The sequence below is a fragment of the Malaclemys terrapin genome, chromosome 3, assembly GCF_027887155.1.
Source record: "Malaclemys terrapin pileata isolate rMalTer1 chromosome 3, rMalTer1.hap1, whole genome shotgun sequence".
In the NCBI taxonomy this organism is placed as follows: Eukaryota; Metazoa; Chordata; order Testudines; family Emydidae; genus Malaclemys; species Malaclemys terrapin.
The window spans coordinates 118,653,948-118,672,697 of record NC_071507.1 but is presented as its reverse complement, the minus strand read 5'-3'; the positions used below and the strand labels follow the sequence as shown (position 1 = coordinate 118,672,697).

Genomic DNA, 18,750 nt, shown 5'->3' with positions numbered 1-18,750 from the left:
AATATAAAGAGCATCTATCTGAGGCCTGAAGAGACAGTTTATTATTAGGGATTTTTAGTTGATAAAAATGGATATTAGGAAAGAAGTCCTCTGAATTCCTTATAAAAATTCTAAGTGAGTAACATTTATAACTGAAGAGATTGTAACTTTTTCACTTAGGTTATGTCTACACAGGAATAAAAAATCCACAGCTGGCCCAGGTGAGCTGACTCAGGCTCGCGAGGCTCGGGGTACAGGGCTGAAAAATTGCTGTGTAGATCTTTGGGCTCAGGCTGGAGCCTGAGCTCTGAGACCCTGTGAGGGTGGAGGGTCCCAGAGCTCCAGCTCCAGCCTGAACCTGAAAATCTACACAGCAATTTTTAGCCCCGTATCCTGAGCCCCTGAGCCCAAGTCAACTAACACAGGCCAGCTGCAGCCATGCCATGGGGCTTTTATCCCTGAGTAAATGTACCCTTAAAGGAGGAGAGGAACCCTGGTTGAATGGTTAAAACACAGGAATGGGAGTTCGAAGATTTGTGGTTTAGGGCTTGTTTATATGAGGAAAATTGACCTGCATAGCTATTCCGAATAACTATTCCAGTATAATTTAGCTATTCCATAATAACTCCCCCATGTGGACACTCTACTCTTGAATAAAAGTGACTTTATTTGGAATAATTACTCTGCTTGCTGCGTGCACAAGATGGACCTGCTCTCGGGATGAATCAGGGTTGTGCAGTAAAGGAGGCGGTTGTTTGAAGGACCTCTGCCTCATTTGTTGCAGAAGTTCGAAGGCGTGTAAGAGAAAGGCGGGTGTCATGGTTAAGACAATTGAATGCTGCCCTGGAGAACTGTATTCTGTCCTTTCCTGTGCGATGCATGGCAAGTCATTTAAACCATACTTTTCATAGGTGGCCACTAATTTTGTGTTCCTCATTTTCAAGTTGTCCAACTTTAGAGTTTGGGGTTTGATTTGTAGAAGTGCTGAGCACTCACAGCTGCAAATAAAGTCACTGGGAGTTGTGCTTTGAACATATAAAGTGCCAAATAATGCCATGTACTCTGAAAACTCAGCTCTTAGATGTCTCAAATTAGGCACCCAAAATAGTGGATACTTTTGACTTTACTCTTTCTGTGCCTCAGCTCTCTATCTGTAAAATGGGGATAATACCACCCTCTCACCTCACAGGAGTGCTGTGAAAATTAATTAATGTTTGTGAAACATTCAGAACATACTAAAGTGATGAATGCCCTGGAAAATCCCAAGAGGAAATTAATAATTTTGTCTTCAGAGCAGGGTTTGAATAGTGTGCAGTAAATAAGGGTTAGGGCCACAGACTGAACAATGACACTACAACAACATATTGAATAGCTGCTCATTAAGTGAGCACTGTCCAGCCTGCATACTGAATGAGGCATGGGTGCTGTGGAAAAAATAGCATGTACTCATATAATTAAAGATGGTATCCTAACGCATATGCACAAGGGGGCCAAGTTAAGACAGCACAGGCCTAACTTCTGAGTGTTTGATTTTGCAACCTTAAAGTGTTCTTTTAATGTAGTGTTGGGGTGTGTGTGTGTGTGTGTGTGAGAATGGGTGTTATTTTTTGTTTTTGTATAACAGTAAATAGAATGTCACAGAATATAAGGTAACTTCCTGCTAATTTTCATCCCTTGGTCTTGTGCTCAAGCCTCCAAGATATTTGGTTTTCTAGAGTGCCATCTGCAGGGTAAGGAATGCTGCCCATCCAGCTGCCACATGGCCAGTCCATACGTTCAACACTTCTGATTGGCATTTATCTCTTTGCTTGATACACACGTAGGCAGAACAAGAAGCAGAGCACCAGAGGTTCTCAATCACTCAAAGGAGTGAGCAGTGCTTCGAACAACTGGAGAACAGTGATGTGCACGTGAGGGTTGAGGAGCTGGGAAAGGAGACTGAAAATGAGAAGTACAAGGGGAAAATCGGAAACAAGGGAAAGGAGAAGGAGCTGGATAAAGAGTGGAAATCATGGAATGAAAGATAGAAGTATGAAGGGCAGAGAGCAAACTTTGGAATAAATCAAGGCTGAGAGTAAAATGTGGGATGGAAAGACGGACAGGCAAGACAACAGGAGGACACAGAGCAAGGGAACAGAATGAAACAAGAAGGAGAGGTAAGAGGAGGTGGACAAGAAGGCAGACAGACAGGGAAAAATAAAGGTGGAAGAAAGGATAAGGACAAGGAAATAAAAAGAGATGAGAACAAGAGAGGCCAACCAGCCAGTCAACTGCTCAAGAGGACCAGAAGAAATACATGACTACTGAGCTAAACACCATGACCCTTGGTTTCGCACTGAGTGGGTATAATATTGTAGGAGTTACAAATGCAAGGCTTGATTCCTTCTTTGCAAAGCTGAAAGGTGGCAGCCGTCAGCCCTTCTAGAATTATTCAAACACCTGCTTGTTTCCATCACCCTCCCACACTCTAAAAATTGACAGTTGGAGAGAAAATAAGAAGGCTTTTGAGAGAAATTATATGTCTCTCACCAAATTCAATGGACAAAAGTGAAGAAACTAAAGGAAATCCCAACAAAACAGGTTGAAAAAGTAAGTAGCAAATGCTGTTGTCAACCAAGGGGAAACAAAAGAGGGGAGCAGGGAACAAGATACTACTATAATTATAAGCAACCCTAATCATTTCCAGTGATTAGCATACAGAGAGAGATGTTCAGTATTACGGTGCTGTGGGCTATCTAAGTTCTGAGAGAGACAGAGTGAGAGATTTAAACCATCTCAAGTACTGAATGAAAAAACAATGTATATTCTTTATTACTTTTTTCCCCAAGAAGGATATTTTTTCTTAAAATAAACTTTTTCTTGTTTGTTTTTTAAAATCTTTTAATAAAAATAAATAAACGATCCCCTTCAAGAAAAAGCTGTTACAAGGGAAAATTCACACGTCACAGGTGGTTGAAAACACATGGCCCCCATAGTGGTCCTGAGGTACGTGGATAGTCGGCATATTGGGATAATTATGAAGAGCGTACCAGCTAATGTCACGCCCAATCCTTCTATCCTTCAGGCAAAACTCCCACTGACACCCACTAGACAGATGCTAACTATGCATTTCAGAACCCCTCAGTCAATCACACTGTAAGGCTATGCATAAATAAAAGAGTAATATACAATTATGAAACAATAACTTTACTTCCTTTCTGCACTGGATGAAAATTTGAGTGTAATGTGTATATTAATTTGAGTCTGTTATTTCATCAAATTGCAAAAAAAAAAAAAAAAAAAAGGAGGTAATTAAAGATGGTCTTGTATATACAAAACCGTGTGCAGGATTTTTAACAGTACTGATTTAAAACCAGTATCCTGTCAGATTCTAATCTGGTTAATTATATCCTGTCTCCTTAACTTCCCACTGCAGTTTCATTTGAAAATGTTATTCTACATCACTTCTTAACTTACCTTTTGTGTAATGTTGCTGCATGCTGCTAAAAATCTGACCTGTTCCAACCCTACTAGTGGCTGCATTTCAGCAGAGACTGTAGTAATTTTTCTACGCTGTATAGGGTCAGATTCTGTAGTTCTTGAAGAAGCAAAATTCCATTTGAAGCAATTGTGGGGTACATTTTCAAAGGCACAAGTGGCAATTACTCACCTAACTCACATTAAAAGTCAGAGGCAGATACCTAACTGCCATTTATGCCTTTGGATATCTACTTCTTTGAGGTTTGTCTGAGAAAAGACAGCAGGATCACAGCCATAGTCTATAAAATGGGATCAGTTCTGGGTCTGGTTCTGTTCAATATCTTCATCAATGATTTAGATAATGGCATAGAGAGTACACTAATAAAGTTTGCAGATGATATTAAGCTGGGAGAGGTTGCAAGTGCTTTGGAGGATGGGAATAAAATTCAAAATGATCTGGACACACGGGAGAAATGGTCTGAAGAAAATAGGATGAAGTTCAATACGGACAAATGTAAAGAACTCCATTTAGGAAGCAACAATCAGTTGCACACATACAAATTAGGAAACGACTGCCTAGGAAGGAGTACAACGGAAAAAGATCTAGGGGTCATAGTGGATCACAAGCTAAATATGAGTCAACAGTGTAACACTGTTGCAAAAAAAGCGAACATCATTCTGGGTTGTATTAGCAGGAGTGTTGTAAGCAATACACAAGAAGTAATTCTAATCCACGCTAATTTAGCCTCAGCTGGAGTACTGCATCCAGTTTTGTATGCCACATTTCAGGAAAGATGTGGACAAATTGGAGAAAGTCCAGAGAAGAGCAACAAAAATGATTAAAGGTCTAGCAAACATGACCTATGAGGGAAGATTGATAAAACTCAGTTTGTTTAGTCAGGAGAAGACTGAGGGGTGACATGATAGCAGTCTTCAATAACATAAAAGGTTGTTACAAGGAGGAAGGAGAAAAATTGTTCTCCTTAACTACTGAGGATAGGACAAGAAGCAATGAGTTTAAATTGCAGCAAGGACAATTTAGGTTGGACATTAGGAAAAACTTCCTAATTTCCTAAGCACTGGAATAAATTGCCTAGGCAGGTTGTGGAATCTCTGTCATTGGAGATTTTTTTAAGAGCAGGTTAGATAAAGAGCTGTCAGGGATGGTCTAGGTCAGGGGTCGGCAACGTTTGGCACGCGGCAGGAAGCCGCAGCCAGCACATCCCTCGCCTGCGCCACTTCTCGCCGCCCCCATTGGCCCGGGACGGTGAACCGTGGCGAGTGGGGGCCGCGATCGGCCAAACCTGCCACGTCAGCAGGTAAATAAACTGGCCCGGCCCGCCAGGCTGCTTACCCTGGTGAGCCGCGTGCCAAACGTTGCCGACCCCTGGTCTAGGTAATACTTAGTCCTGCCTTGAGTGCAGGGAACTAGACTAGAAGACCTCGGGAGGTTCCTTCCAGTCCTATGATTCTATGAAAATACTTTGAGGTCCTTCTGCTTGAAATGTGCTATATAAAATGTATCATCATTTGCATATATGGTTTCTCATAGTCATGAGATACCAACCTGTACAAGAAAATGGGAAATGTAATATTAGATCAGACCAATGGTGCAAGAGACAGTCTCTGATAGAGCCAGTATCACATACTTCAGATGAAGGTGCTAAAAACCCCTCATGGATAATTTGTGGATAACCTGCTCCTAGGGGATGTTTCTTCCTAGCTTCTGTTAGTAGCTAGATTATGCCCTGAACCCTAAGGATTCATATTCCTTCAGCAAATATCCTATCTAGTGTAAGTTGTTGGCCTGAATGATATCTTTTGACAATGAGTTCCAGGGGTTAGTTATGCATTGTGTAAAAAATATTTCCTTTTATTGGTTTTAAGTCTGTTGCCTTTCATTTTAATTGAATGTCCCCTTGATTTTGTATTATGAGAAATGATAAATAGGAGTGCCCAGTTACATTCTCTATACCATTCATTATTTTGCAAAATTTTATTGTGTTCCCTTCTCATTCATCTCCTATCCGAACTAAACACTGTGAACTATTATGCACTTTTAGTGAAATAGGCAAGAATTTTGAGAAATAGCAAGAGGGTTCACATCATCTTCTCCCTGCTTGAAAATCAGTGTTTCTTTGTCGAGATGGGTGGTCAGAAGAGCTGATGATGTACTCAGCAGAGTGGATTACACCACAATTCAGTGCTATCACCCTTGCTGTTTAATGTCTACACAAATGACCAAGCAGAATCCCCTCATGTGCAAAGATTCATTTATGCTGATGCTCTTTGAATTGCCACTCAATCAGAAAGATTTGAGGATACTGAGCGCATTTTAACTGGCTCCCTGAGTGTGCCTTGAAAGTACTATTGCACATGGTTCCTAAATGCCAACTCCAGCAAGACACAAGTGTGCACCTTCCACCTGAAATATCATCAGGTCAAGTAAAACTTCCAGATATTGTGGGATGGTACAATCCTTGAGCACTATGAATATCTGGTGTATCTTGGGTCACATTAGACTGAATATTGACATTCAAAGAGAATGTAAAGAAGCTGAAAAAGAAAGTGAACTCTTAATACTGTATACTCCAGAAACTCGCCAGCACAAAATGGGGAGATGTTCCAAAAACACTCCATCTCAGTCTGTGTCACTAGACTGCAGAATACTGTACATCCGTATGGGTCATGCACACAAAACTGATATTGAACTCAGTCAATCGTATAGGATCATCACAGGCACTTTGAAACCAACTCCCATGCTGTCACTATATTGCCTTACATGAATTGCACCAATATTTGTAAGATGGGATGTCTTCAGTAAAAAGGAGAAACAAAAACAGGTGCATGTGTCAAGACATCCACTGTTTGGACCCATTCAACCACACATGAGACTGAAGTCCAAAAAGAGCTTCGCTCCTGAAAATGCCTTACCCCAAAATCCCAGTGTGGAAGGCTACAGAGTAACAAAATGGCAGGAAATGCTGATGCTCTGGAAGAACCTGGTTCCTTTAGAACAACTCCACCCGCACGGACTGACTTCAAACAAAACCAATGATGTACTCAAAATGGAGTGAGAGCTGGGATGGCAAAGATGGTGACAATATGACAAAATGGAAGATGAGGAATGCTACAAATATGAATGTGGAGAGCCTAGGCAAATACTTGAATACTGCCCGATGCAGTGCTACCTCTCAATACCTTGTTCTCCCAAAGAACTATTTGATATAAGCAACACCACCACCTTTTGGCTACAATTTTGGAGTGACAAACTATGAAGATGACTAAATGTTCTGGGCCTGATTCTCATTTATGCTAAGTCCCTTTACACTGCTCTGGCACCTGTTAATCTTTCTAAAACTTTTTCAAAACTAAATTTTTTTTTGGTTCTCACATATAATAGCTAATGTCTAACTAAAAAATACAAATGTCATTCATCCATCCATCTATAATAACCCAGTTTCTCAACTCAATTATATTTCAATGTCTGAATATCAAAATGGATTGTTCTCCAAGGAGATGGAGACAGTTATACATAGTAGTCTCCTTAAATGGATTGAATCATATAGCATGGGATTGTAGTAGTGTCATTTCCTATAAGAAAGCTTACCTGCATAGACGATTCCATCACTGAGACCACTGTTATAGCATCTTCCAAAGTTACAGTGTCCCTAAACATCAATCGAGCATGGGCTAGCAAAAATAAATGAGCATTAAAAAAAAATGTTATTGAAGTTGAAAAGCATGTGTTTGTATTAGCAACCAGATGCTAACAAATTCAGGCCTGATTCTGAAAACATTTATGCACGTGTTTAACTTTAAGCATAAAAATAGTCCCATTGACTTCACTGTCATAAGTGTCTCCAGCATTGGGAAAACTTAACTCCCTTTATTAGAAATGAGGTGTGTCTTCTGGATTAGAGATTCAATGACAATTTGAAGGAATTAGAAGAAAGAAAAGCAAAAGGCTATATTTAAACAACTGTAAGGTGTTCAGATACCATGATGATAAATGTGGTATAAAATAATATTTATCTATCCAAATGTATTGATAGCAACACAAACTAACAAAAAGAGGGAAATTTTAAATTAAAGCTAACCTTTCATTCTGTGTGACAAAAGACATGATTTAAGCAATAGTCCGCACTTTGCATTTCCTTCCTTTTGTTGGTCTGTGTCACAGCCTTAATGTTATTTAAATGTGTTTTTTCCATATTATTTTTTTTCTCCTGCTTCGCTTCCCATAAACACCATTACCCAAAATAGAATAAATTTTATGAATGGATATAATACAAATAATTCTCCATACTATGCCATTCTGATTGGCTGTGTAATTATGCTGTTGGACAGTTATTTTTAAGCAAGAAAAATTGTACTTTTGTATAACACTTTGAAAATATAAAGTGCTAATTAAGGCCCCAATCATGCAAATGCATACTTATGTAAAAGACTTTATAACACGAATAGCATGAAAGTATCTGCAGGATAAAGGCTTTAAATGATAGGAAAGTTTACAAAACAAAACAAAAACAATCCCTCTTCCCCCCCCACCAACACACATACAAAGAAATTCAAATAGGAACAACTGACTAATAAAAGAGACATCTTTGACAAAATGAAACATCACTCTGTGCTGAAATTTGTTATACCAAGTTACTGTATGTTCTTTTAAATTCATTTTTAAAAACTGTTAAGCCATTTTAAAGGATAAAAGAGCACTATCCTAGATATTTAACACTTCCTTTATTTTTTGTTCTTAAAACTCAAATACAGTTTTGATTTTAAAGTGAAATTTCATAGCATGTTAGTACACAATGTGAACTGCATTCTTGGTATTTAAAATGAAATAAATGAAATGTTTATTTTTAGTAACATTATGAGATAGTAAGGGCCAAATTCTTACACCTTTCTTATGCCTTCCTCAGGCAATAATCCCTCTGGCTTCAGAGTGAGAAGGAGTGGGGTGTGATTGAAATGTGCAAGATTGGACCCAAAATTAAAGAAATAAAGCCTGAGACAGGCATTAAATAAAAACCATGTGATTTATGTAATCCTTTACTTTTTTAGAGTGCTGTGCAAATATTAACTAATTAATTAATCCACATTTCTTGCTTAAAAATCTCTGCCTAGAAATATATTTACACAATTAGCTACAATGGACATATGCAACTTTATTAGATTTATAAAGGAGCCAGTCATTGTGGGCTCATTGGGATAACTGACATCATGTGCCAAGTGTTTGCAGTATTGGGTCCTTAATTATCATTGCTCATTTCCCTCTAACTTACCATCTTACAGTAGTTTAAATTTTTGGGGGGAGGAATATAATAAATTAAAATTCAAACTAGTTTTGTATATCTAAAAACCTCACAAAACCTATAGGTTCACTAATGCTAAAACTCCAGGAGGTTCATCCATCCCTAGTTTAGCTGGAAGGTCACTACTTAACCTATGAACTATAGTTGCACTTCTAATGTGTCCATTTAAAAAAAAAATTGTTGGGCAGAAAAACAAGAACTGCCACATGCTCACCTTCTGCTAAGCGTATCAAACTCTCTAATAAGCGAATGGTAGTTCGGGCAGCGTTTCTGCAATCACTCTGCCGCTGCATCTGGTAATAACGGACAAGAATCAGGTTGCTCTCATCAGACAATTTTGGCTGTAGATTCTTTATCAGACAAAAGTAGGTTTTCATCTTTTCCATGCTCCAGAGGTTTTCTGATTTGCTTGGGCATCCTGCATAACAAGTGCTCAGTCAGTAACTTCAAAACAATGACAGAGATAAAACGCTTTCCTAAAGATTCCTGTTAAATAGGTGAATGAATGTAAAATGAGGTTTTATTACATTTTGAGCAGAAAGGGACTATCATTCTCTTAGCTCATCTATGATTTGGCCAAATTCCAGAGTGGGTTATTACATTCTATCTGTTGGGAATCTCTCCGAGACCTTTTCCACTCAGCTTATCCAAAACACCTTGTCCAGCACGTCACTCGGGTTCTATTTCCTAGTTCCTAACATTTATACTTCTTTAATTGAATTGATTTGGACATCACAGGGTTCATGTAAAAACCAACTGCTTTGCAGATTGTGTAAGGACTTATTGCTGATGTCCTCACCTTAAGACATTTCAAGCTTATCAGTTCAAGGTGTTCACACTTACCTAGCCCCAAAACACCATCTCCAGTCCACAACCTGTCACATCCTTGTTTACATTTTAACCTTGCACTCAGATTAAGCTACATGCAAGTTTACTCATGCCCAGCATGATCTATGCCTACACTACCTACCTAATTTTCCTACTGTTTAAACTGTTCATGTTCTGCTGAAAGTTCTTGCCCTGAATTGTTTTGTAATATTGCTGTGTTTCACCCCAGGCTCCAACATCCAATCCTGCTCCGAGTAAAGTCAAAAGCAAAACTCCCATCAATTTAAATGGGAGTAAGGTCAGGCTCACTGTTTATCAGCTTGTTCAGTCTGTAAAACATCCAGGTATCTTTGAGATGAAAAGTGCCACATAAATATATGATTATCTCCTCTAGCTATCTTACATATTTTATAGGGCCAGTCACTATGTGTCAGATGTGGCACAGGTGTGCACTGGAGGAGATATTGCAAGAAGATTTTCCTCACCTTTTTATTTATTTATTATTATTACTGTAGCACCTCAGAACTCCAGGCATGGACCTGGACCTCATTGTCCAAGACACTGTACAAACACAGAACAAAAAGACAGTCTTTCCCTCAAAGAGCTTATAGTCTTAAGTATAAGACAAGAGACACAACTGATGGTACAGACACATGGGGAGTACAAGGAATCCAGAGACAATATTGTCTCAATAGACAAGGTAGGGTAGAGGAAGAGGGGCAACAAACAAGCTGAGTGAACAATATGAGGGCAGCAAATGCCATGTTAGTTCCACTTTTACTTTGTAGAGTATGTTACTTAGTAGGGGATCAGCTAAATGGAAAGGGAAGGGAAGCGGGTGTGGAGGACACGGTAGAAGGGGCAGGCATGGAGTGCAGCCGATTGAAAGTTGTCACCATCTGACAGGTGTTTAGTAATCTAGGTCAGGAGTTCTCAATCTTTTTCATTCTGAGGCCTCCTGCAACATGCTACAAAAACTCCATGACCCACCTATGCCACAAAAACGCTTTTTCTGCATATAAAAGTCAGCATTGGCATTAGGGGGTAGCAAGCTGGGCAACTGCCTTGGGCACCATGCGTCTTGCAAAAGTAAGTTGCCCAGGCTTCAGCTTAAGCCCCAGGTGGCAGGGTTCAGGCTTTCTGCCTTGGGCCCCAGCAAGTCTAACACTGATCCTGCTTGGGGGACCCCCTGAAACCTGCCTGCGGCCCCCCCAGAAGGCCCCGGACCCTTGGTTGAGAACTACTGATCTAGGTGACAGGGATTGGTGGTCTCAGTCCTATTCCTAATGGACAGGCAACCACATCACAACCAACACAACTGGCACCGTGCATGAAATCAAGGATCAAATGAAAATAAACTGAACTACGCTTTCAGTCACTGAAGTGGTCACTCCAAAACTGGGCTGTAGAAGATTTGAGAAAGGTCAGTGCAGAGAAGAAGCTTTATATACATTCAAAGAGTCTATTCTTACCTTTGTTTTCCAATATGAAAGAAGAAATTATGCGATCCCAGTCTTCATTTCTTGTATCTAGCAATACTAAGACCAGGTCAAATCTGCTCAATAGAGGACTGCCAAGGGCTATGTTCATGGAGATTGATTCATTAGGGTCATACTGGCCTTTTGGATTTGTTGCTGCTAATATAGTGGTTCTTGTGTTCAGCTTGCACACTAAGCTAAAGACAAAGATGATGTACATCACTATTCCATGTCATTGGATAAAGAAAATAATTTTTGAGTAAAATATAAATAATCATATTTTATGTTTACATAGCACCATTCATAGAATCATAGAATTGTTGGTTTGACACAATTTGTTCTTGACAAATCCATGCTGACTGTTACGTATCATCTTATTATCTTCTAGGTGTCTGCAAATTGATTGCTTAATTAATCTTTTCAGGTGTTGAAGTTAAGTTGACTGGTCTGTAATTCCCTGGGTTGTCCTTATTCCCCTTTTTATAGATTGGTACTATATATGCCTTTTTCCAGTTCTGTGGAATCTCCCCATCTTCCATGACTTTTCAAAGATAATTGCTAATAACTCAGATATCTCAATTCAGGGCTTATGTGTGTGTATATATATATGCTGTTCCTATGGCTAAGCGTTTTACATATTTTTCTACACTGAAAAAGATATTTTCTCCTTGAATCATGTTGTCTTGGCTCCTGTGTTTTTAGTTGCAGTGGGACACTTTTGTCCCAGTAGTCACAGCACAATCCTTTCAATGAAGGCAACAGAAGAGTTATTCTAAATTTGGTTTATCACCAAGCTATTTCCAGTCGGCTCCAGGCTAGCTGCTACCTCATGTCCAGAACCTGAATGTAGGCTAGAGCCAATAATCTTAGCTTTCCGATTTACGGTATACAGCACAAGAAAAGAGCATTGGCTCCCAGCCAGTACAAAAAGAGATTAAATAAACAAAGCAACATTAACTTCTCTATGTAATGTTATAATTATTTGAAAATTCCTAAGTAAATACGGTGCTTTTTAAAGCAAGCGACTGAAGCTTTGTGTGCTGAGAGCAAAACTGTGTTCTAAGTTCCCATCTACAAAACAAAATCAACTATATCAGGGGATCCAGTTAAAACATGTATCCATTTTACAAAATAGATTGAACCAAACCATAGCAAGTCCAAGTCATTAGCATGGTTCAAGTACATGGGGAGTTCCTATCCATACTGCTGGAATAGGTCATCAGGACAAGAGGACTTGTAATGGCAGACTTTCAGACTTGCACATTTGTTGTAGGCAACATCCTCATGAGCAGATACTTGGCATACTGGGGATATTGTATGGCCCTACTTTATTAAAACTGCTCATATAAAAATAGCATAAAAAACATAAATATGGAGAAAAAGTTGAAAACAGATTCAGTGTTAGGTCGTTGGATTAAGTTAAATACCATTCTGAAGAGTGTAATTGTTTAGGTTGACTGGGCACCCCCCTCCCCTCCCCAAAAAGCAACAGTGGTGAGCCAGGTTTCCCCTCCGCTTCAGTCCTCCCACAGTTTGGATCAGAGGGCTGCAGGGGAGGGAGCCCCAGCACACCTTCACTATTACAAAAAGGAGCAGCCACGGTACCTGGTTGGAGTTGCCCATATTGAATTAAATACGGAAATGAGCCACTCTGTACCCTTGGTTTATGTATTTTGAAAGTGAATTTCACTCTATTCTACTCCACTCCTAAGTTGTAATGTTCATTATGCTGCGGATTTTTCACTGACAACAAACACACAGTTACCTGTGAGATGTTGTCAGAGGGGACACTGGAGGCTTGGCAGCTTGGTCAGAAGACCCCAGAAGACATGGAACACAGTTTGGGATTGTGAGATAAGGGTAATTAGCTGTACGTTTCTGCAATGAAGTGGTTAACAGTGTTGAAATTTAAGTTCATTGGGTTTCAGAGGGTTAGTTTTGTGAATGAGGCAGTCTGTTCTTGATTTACAGATTTTGTTTTTGGGGGGGAGGCTTATTACAACAATCTGTACCCACTAACCTCCCTTTTTGTCCTGTGACTACAGGCCACTTGATGGCCACTTCACCTTGAATGGTCCCTTAGAAAAAGTATTAATTACCTATGCTTAACTATCTGTTCAATCTTGTATTTAGTGTGACACTCTCAGGACCTTTCCCAGACCTGAAGAAGAGCTCTGTGTAACTCAAAAGCTTGTCTCTCCCACCAACAGAAGCTGGTCCAATAAAAGATGCTACCTCACCCACCTTATCTCACAGATATTTTTCAGTCTGTTTCCAGGCTTAGACAGAAATTAATCATTTTATACTTGATTCACATTTGGAAGGCAACAGTCTGGGCTAGAAACATATGGATCTATTCTCTGCTATGTTTGTTACATTAGCTACGGGCAGTTGTGCCTGTGTAAGGTTAATGTAAAGCGGGACTTGCCCCTAGTGACCTGTGCCTGCGCACTTCTGAGGTGATTTTCCCCGTCTGCACAGTAGGCAGTTGCAGTTATGCTGAAAAGAACTCTGAACTGAGCTGTAAGCTCCAACATGGGTACAGATTAAACCAGGGGTCGGCAACCTTTCAGAAGTGGTGTGCCAAGTCTTCATTTATTCACTCTAATTTAAGGTTTCACGTACCAGTAATACATTTTAATGTTTTTAGAAGGTCTCTTTCTATAAGTCTATAATATATAACTAAACTATTGTTGTATGTAAAGTAAATAAGGTTTTTAAAATGTTTAAGAAGATTAATTTAATATTAAATTAAAATGCAGAGTCCCCTGGACTGGTGGCCAGGACCCGGGCAGTGTGAGTGCTACTGAAAATCGACACGCGTGCCATAGGTTGCCTACCCCTGGGTTAAACCAAAAGGGAGGTGGTTAGCAGAAATCCACAACCAGGACCAAGGCAATATGTTTAGCGATTCATTAACTCAGAGAAGGTTAGTGCACCAGATGGTGCAGTAGGTGTGTTGGCTTGCTTTTGTAAATAGAATGAGATCAGTGGCTTACTTGGCTTAGCATTTGTGGAATAAGCAAGTCTTGAGGAGGAATTTAAATGAGGAGAGGCCATTCAGCACACAGCAATATGGGAAAAAACCCTGGAATGATTATGGAAGAAACAGATGAATGGGGTCTCAAAGTTGTTGTCATTGGCTGAGGATGTGGGGTGCAGGAAAAACTAAACAAAGACAGGGGCAAATAAGGAGGGAGGGACAGAGCGTAAAGTGCCTTGTGTTGTGTGTGTGTGTGTGGGGGGGGGGGGAGGAGCGAGGCAAATAGCTTGAATTTGATGTGTGTGGAAAAGGGAGCGTCAGTGGAGATATTCAAAATAGGGAGTTGGTTTGAAAGGCCAAGAAGCTGTGGATATCAGGATACCAAAGAGGAGGAGATTGCCGTAATCTGGACAAGAGTTGTGTGTGACTAGACAGGAAGAAAAGGTTTGATTTCAAATATATGTTATGCAGGAAAAAACAGCAAGATATTGGACACAGTCTAGATGTAAAGAGAAAGGGAGGAATTAAAGACTCCCAGGTTCCAAGCATCAGTGACAGGGAGAATGGTGGTACGTTCATCAGTGACAGAGAATGGGAGGAAAGTTTTGGATGAAAGACAGGAGACCAGATTACCGGTGCAGTGGCTCTATGTCTTCATAAGCCAGACCATTTGTACGCAAGTACCTAAATTTAGGGTTTAGGAACCTAACTTTAGGCATTCAGGTTTGACTTTTTTGTGTGTGCATAGTCTGCTGGCACCAGAATCTACAAAGGAGATCAATTGGTGCCCTCACCTCAGATAGCAAGGTCACTTAATTGCAAGATCATTCTCCAAATTTAACTCCTCCACCACCCTGCAGTCCTCAGATTCTGAGGTAAATGCACTCTTTCAGTATGTCTGCATGTCTTGTCAAACAATGGTATTTGCTACATAGCTAAGAATAAACCAGCTAATGGATTTTAGTTATGTAAATAACTCATTTATGAGTAGGCTCTTTAAGAAGACCTACCTCCTTAACCTCAAGTTCTGGATAAGATAGGATAATAGCAGGACCTGAGGAGGCAGGGATAAAGGTGGCTTAAAATCAGCTTTGTATCCCTCCACCCCCCAATGCTGAGGACAGCTATGGGCCAATTCAGTCCCTGGTGTAATTTAGAGCAGCCTCAAGACTGCTCTAACTTACACAGGCAGCCACAACACCCTTGAAGCCTTTCTGCTGGATCAAGATCACTGGAATGCAAAGTGATCCTCCCACCTCCTCCCACCCTTGACACATCTGAACTGGAGAGAGGGTGGTGTAGAACTGGCTGTGCTGGCTCTGTGCCAGCCAGAGATTCTGCTACTTTAGGGAAATCTCCAGCTGTTCTATTAGGGAGGCTGTCTGTCTCCTTTGTGGACAGACTGAGGATTTGGCCAGTAGCTTCACTTGCCACAGAATTAAAAAATCCAAGTTTTCAGAAGTAGCATATACCATTTTCCCTTCACAGGTTAGTGGCCAGTAGTCTCTTTCATGAGATGGGCCACCATATAAAAACAAGCAGCCTGGGAATTGCTCCCTCTTCTTTTGCTGCTTGACTAATTATTTGCCATTCATGGAGGAAAAAGAAAAAAGTGTTTTCAGTCCTGGCTTCTGAACTGCAACTCACATTTTAAAAAATGCCTCACTCTCCACAGTACCCCATAGCTCACCACTCTCCAAAACACTCTTCTTAACATGCCCTTTTTATCTGCAATGGCCAGATTTTCCAAAGATGATGTAGGGGATCCAAAAGTATTTTATTCATATGCATCCATTGGTCCATTGCACCCACCTTTGAAATTTTGACTCATAGTCTAAGAGTATCTTTTAAAACAAAAATGTATAGTGCGGTATAGGAAAGATTTAAATTGGTTAGAGGGGCAAATCTAGATCTAACATTCATTTTAATATTTCAGAATTCAGGGGAAAGATATTTTGTTATTTCATCACATGCATTTAAATGCCACTTACCCTGCCTTAGCTACACTGATGGTTTGTTGCTCCATTGCTTCATGTATGCTGGTTCTGTCATGTTCCTTGATGCTATTAAACTCATCAATACAACAAAGACCTCCATCTGCAAGCACGAGTGCTCCAGCTTCCAAATTCCATTCTCCAGAATCCTTCACTGCAGTTACCGTCAAACCTGAAGAATATTTATTTACATTCAGTCTTTTTCAAAAATGCGTGTGTGCATTTGAGTGAAGGGGGAGGGGCGGATTAAATACACTAGCTAGTGCCAGGAAGAGAGAATGCAGGCAATGTGCAAGCTTCAATGCAGAGGTCTGCTAAAGCACCTCAATTCAGACCTACTGGTACGACATCCCATCTATTATAGTCCAGGTAATGGTCTGTGGAGCAAAATCTGCCAAGCATGCCAAATTTTAAGGTGATGGTTTTATGATATGAACAAATTTACAAAAGGAACTAAATTCGTCGAGTCAAGCAAACTCAATGATATTAGCAAAGTTATACCAGGAATACATCTGACCCTCTATCAACACTTAAAGCATATATAAGCCTCAAAAGGCCATGCAACAAACTCTGCAAAATAAAAATATTTTAACATATCTTTTAACAGAGACCCACTCCCCAGTTCACGAAACAGAAGTGATAGACTAAACTTCGAACTTGTTCTGACAGAGTTTCTCTTTGATTTTTGGGTTCATTTGAACATTACATTTAAAGTGAAACCTGAGAGTGGAAATGCATGGGAACTAAAACCAAAGAAAAAGTTCCCCAAAGCATCTGCAAATGGAAACTGCTGATTGTGACACTGCTGTAATTAAGGCTCAGAGCTCTGAGTGCATGAAGAGTTTGAACTGCTGCCTGACCTGTTTCTTGTTTACATATCAAGACTATTCAATTTTCACTTTCTCCAGTGAGTCAGTTTTTTCTCTGATACAGTAGTTTGTTCTGAAGAGGAGTTAACCTTAGGACAATGGTACTAGTAAGTATTTATGTAACATTTAGGATTGCAGCTACAACTACTAGAATGGCCATCCACCCTTAAACATCTGCAACTCCCCTTCTCCCCTTCCCTGATCTCTATCTGTTACCTCTTCTGTCTAGTTCCCCTGCTTTCTCCCCCTCCAGCTCTTTTTTCTCCACTCCATTACTGCTTGAATTACAAATGGTCCTATGACCCACACTCCAAGGCTCCTAAAGATGTTATGGAGTGCTAGGGCCACATCCTGTCCAAAGATCCTCCCGCTAGGACTGCAATGGGCCCAAAGACCTTAATGGAGCACTGGAACCAGAAATCACAACCTTTTGGCTGGTGCACAGTTCTTGTCAGTGCAATTCTGTACTCCCAATAGTCAGTGAAGAGTCAATGAAAATGGAAATTTCTTACTGACATATTGCATGTTTTTTAGGGAGATTCGCTATGATGAACCCTAGTTCTCTTGGGTTTTAGTTCACCGTTCTAACCGCAGGACAATGTAGGCAGTACATCACCTTGCCGGTTTAATTAGCAGAATTACAAAAAACAAAATAAATTCTAGCCCTGTGATAGATAGGTATAGAACCGGGGTGGGCAAAATACGGCCTGTGGGCCACATTTGGCTCGTCAGATCATTTAATTCGGCCCTCGGCTCCTGATGGGGAGCGGGGTCGGGGGTTTACCCCACTACGGTACTCCAGCCAGGGAGTGGGGTCGGGGGCTTGCCCCGCTCCACATGGCTCCCAGGAAGCAGCCGGCATGACCCCCCCTCCGGCTGCTACGTAGCACGTGGACGCGTGGCCAGGCAGCTCTGCACGCTGCCTTGTCCGCAGGTGCCGCCCCCACAGCTCCCATTGGCCAGGAACTGTGGCCAATGGGAGCTGCGGGGGCGGTGCCTGCGGACGGGGCAGCATGCAGAGGCGCCTGACTGCGCCACGGAGCTGGAGGTGGGACATGCTTCTGGGAGCTGCCTGCGGTAAGCGCTGCCCAGAGCCTGCACCCCTGAGCCCCCCTGCGCCCAATCCCCTGCCATAGCCCTGATCCCAATCCCACCCTCCAAATCCCTCGATCCCAGCCTAGAGCCCCCTCTTGTACCCCAAGCCCCTCATCCTTGGCCCCACCCCAGAGCCCACATCCCCAGCTGGAGCCCTCACAACCCTCGCCCATACCGCAACCCCCTGCCCCAGCCCTGATGCCCCTCCTGCCCTCAGAACCCCTCGGTCCCAGGCTGGAGCCCCCTCCTGTACCCCAAATCCCTCATCCCCAGCCCCACATCAGAGCCCTCACCCCCCTGTCCCCAACCTGCAGCCCCCCTCACACCCTGAACTCCTCATTTCTGGCCCCACCCCAGAGCCCGCATCCCCAGCCAAAGCCCTCACCTTCTCCCGTACCCTTACCTCCAATTTCGTGAGCATTCATGGCCCGCCATACAATTTCCATATCCTGATGTGGCCCTCAGGTCAAAAAGTTTGCCCACCCCAGTATAGAAAGTACTAGTGAACACTGATCACATATTCAGTACAGCAGTGGTTCTCAAAGCCTGTCCGCCACTAGTTCAGGGAAAGCCCCTGGCGGGCCAGGCTGGTTTACCTGCCACGTCCGCAGATTCGGCCGATCACGGCTCCCACTGGCCATGGTTCGCCGCTCCAGGCCAATGGGGGCTGCGGGAAGTGGTGTGGGCTGAGGGATGTGCTGGCCTCCCCGCAGCCCCCATTGGCCCGGAGCGGCGAACCGCGGCCAG

The 18,750-nt window shown here is 41.6% G+C and overlaps 1 protein-coding gene across 1 annotated transcript in view; it reads right to left on the bottom strand.

The window, feature by feature from the left end:
* MCM9 (minichromosome maintenance 9 homologous recombination repair factor) overlaps window positions 1-18,750 on the bottom strand; it is a 78,644-nt gene that overhangs the window by 4,786 nt on the left and 55,108 nt on the right. Inside the window, exons 8-11 of the mRNA XM_054022646.1 lie at window positions 16,037-16,211; window positions 11,057-11,259; window positions 8,971-9,174; window positions 7,049-7,131 (exon numbers count right to left, since the gene is read on the bottom strand). Coding sequence (XP_053878621.1) covers window positions 7,049-7,131; window positions 8,971-9,174; window positions 11,057-11,259; window positions 16,037-16,211 — 665 coding nt within the window. The remainder of the gene's footprint in view (window positions 1-7,048; window positions 7,132-8,970; window positions 9,175-11,056; window positions 11,260-16,036; window positions 16,212-18,750) is intronic.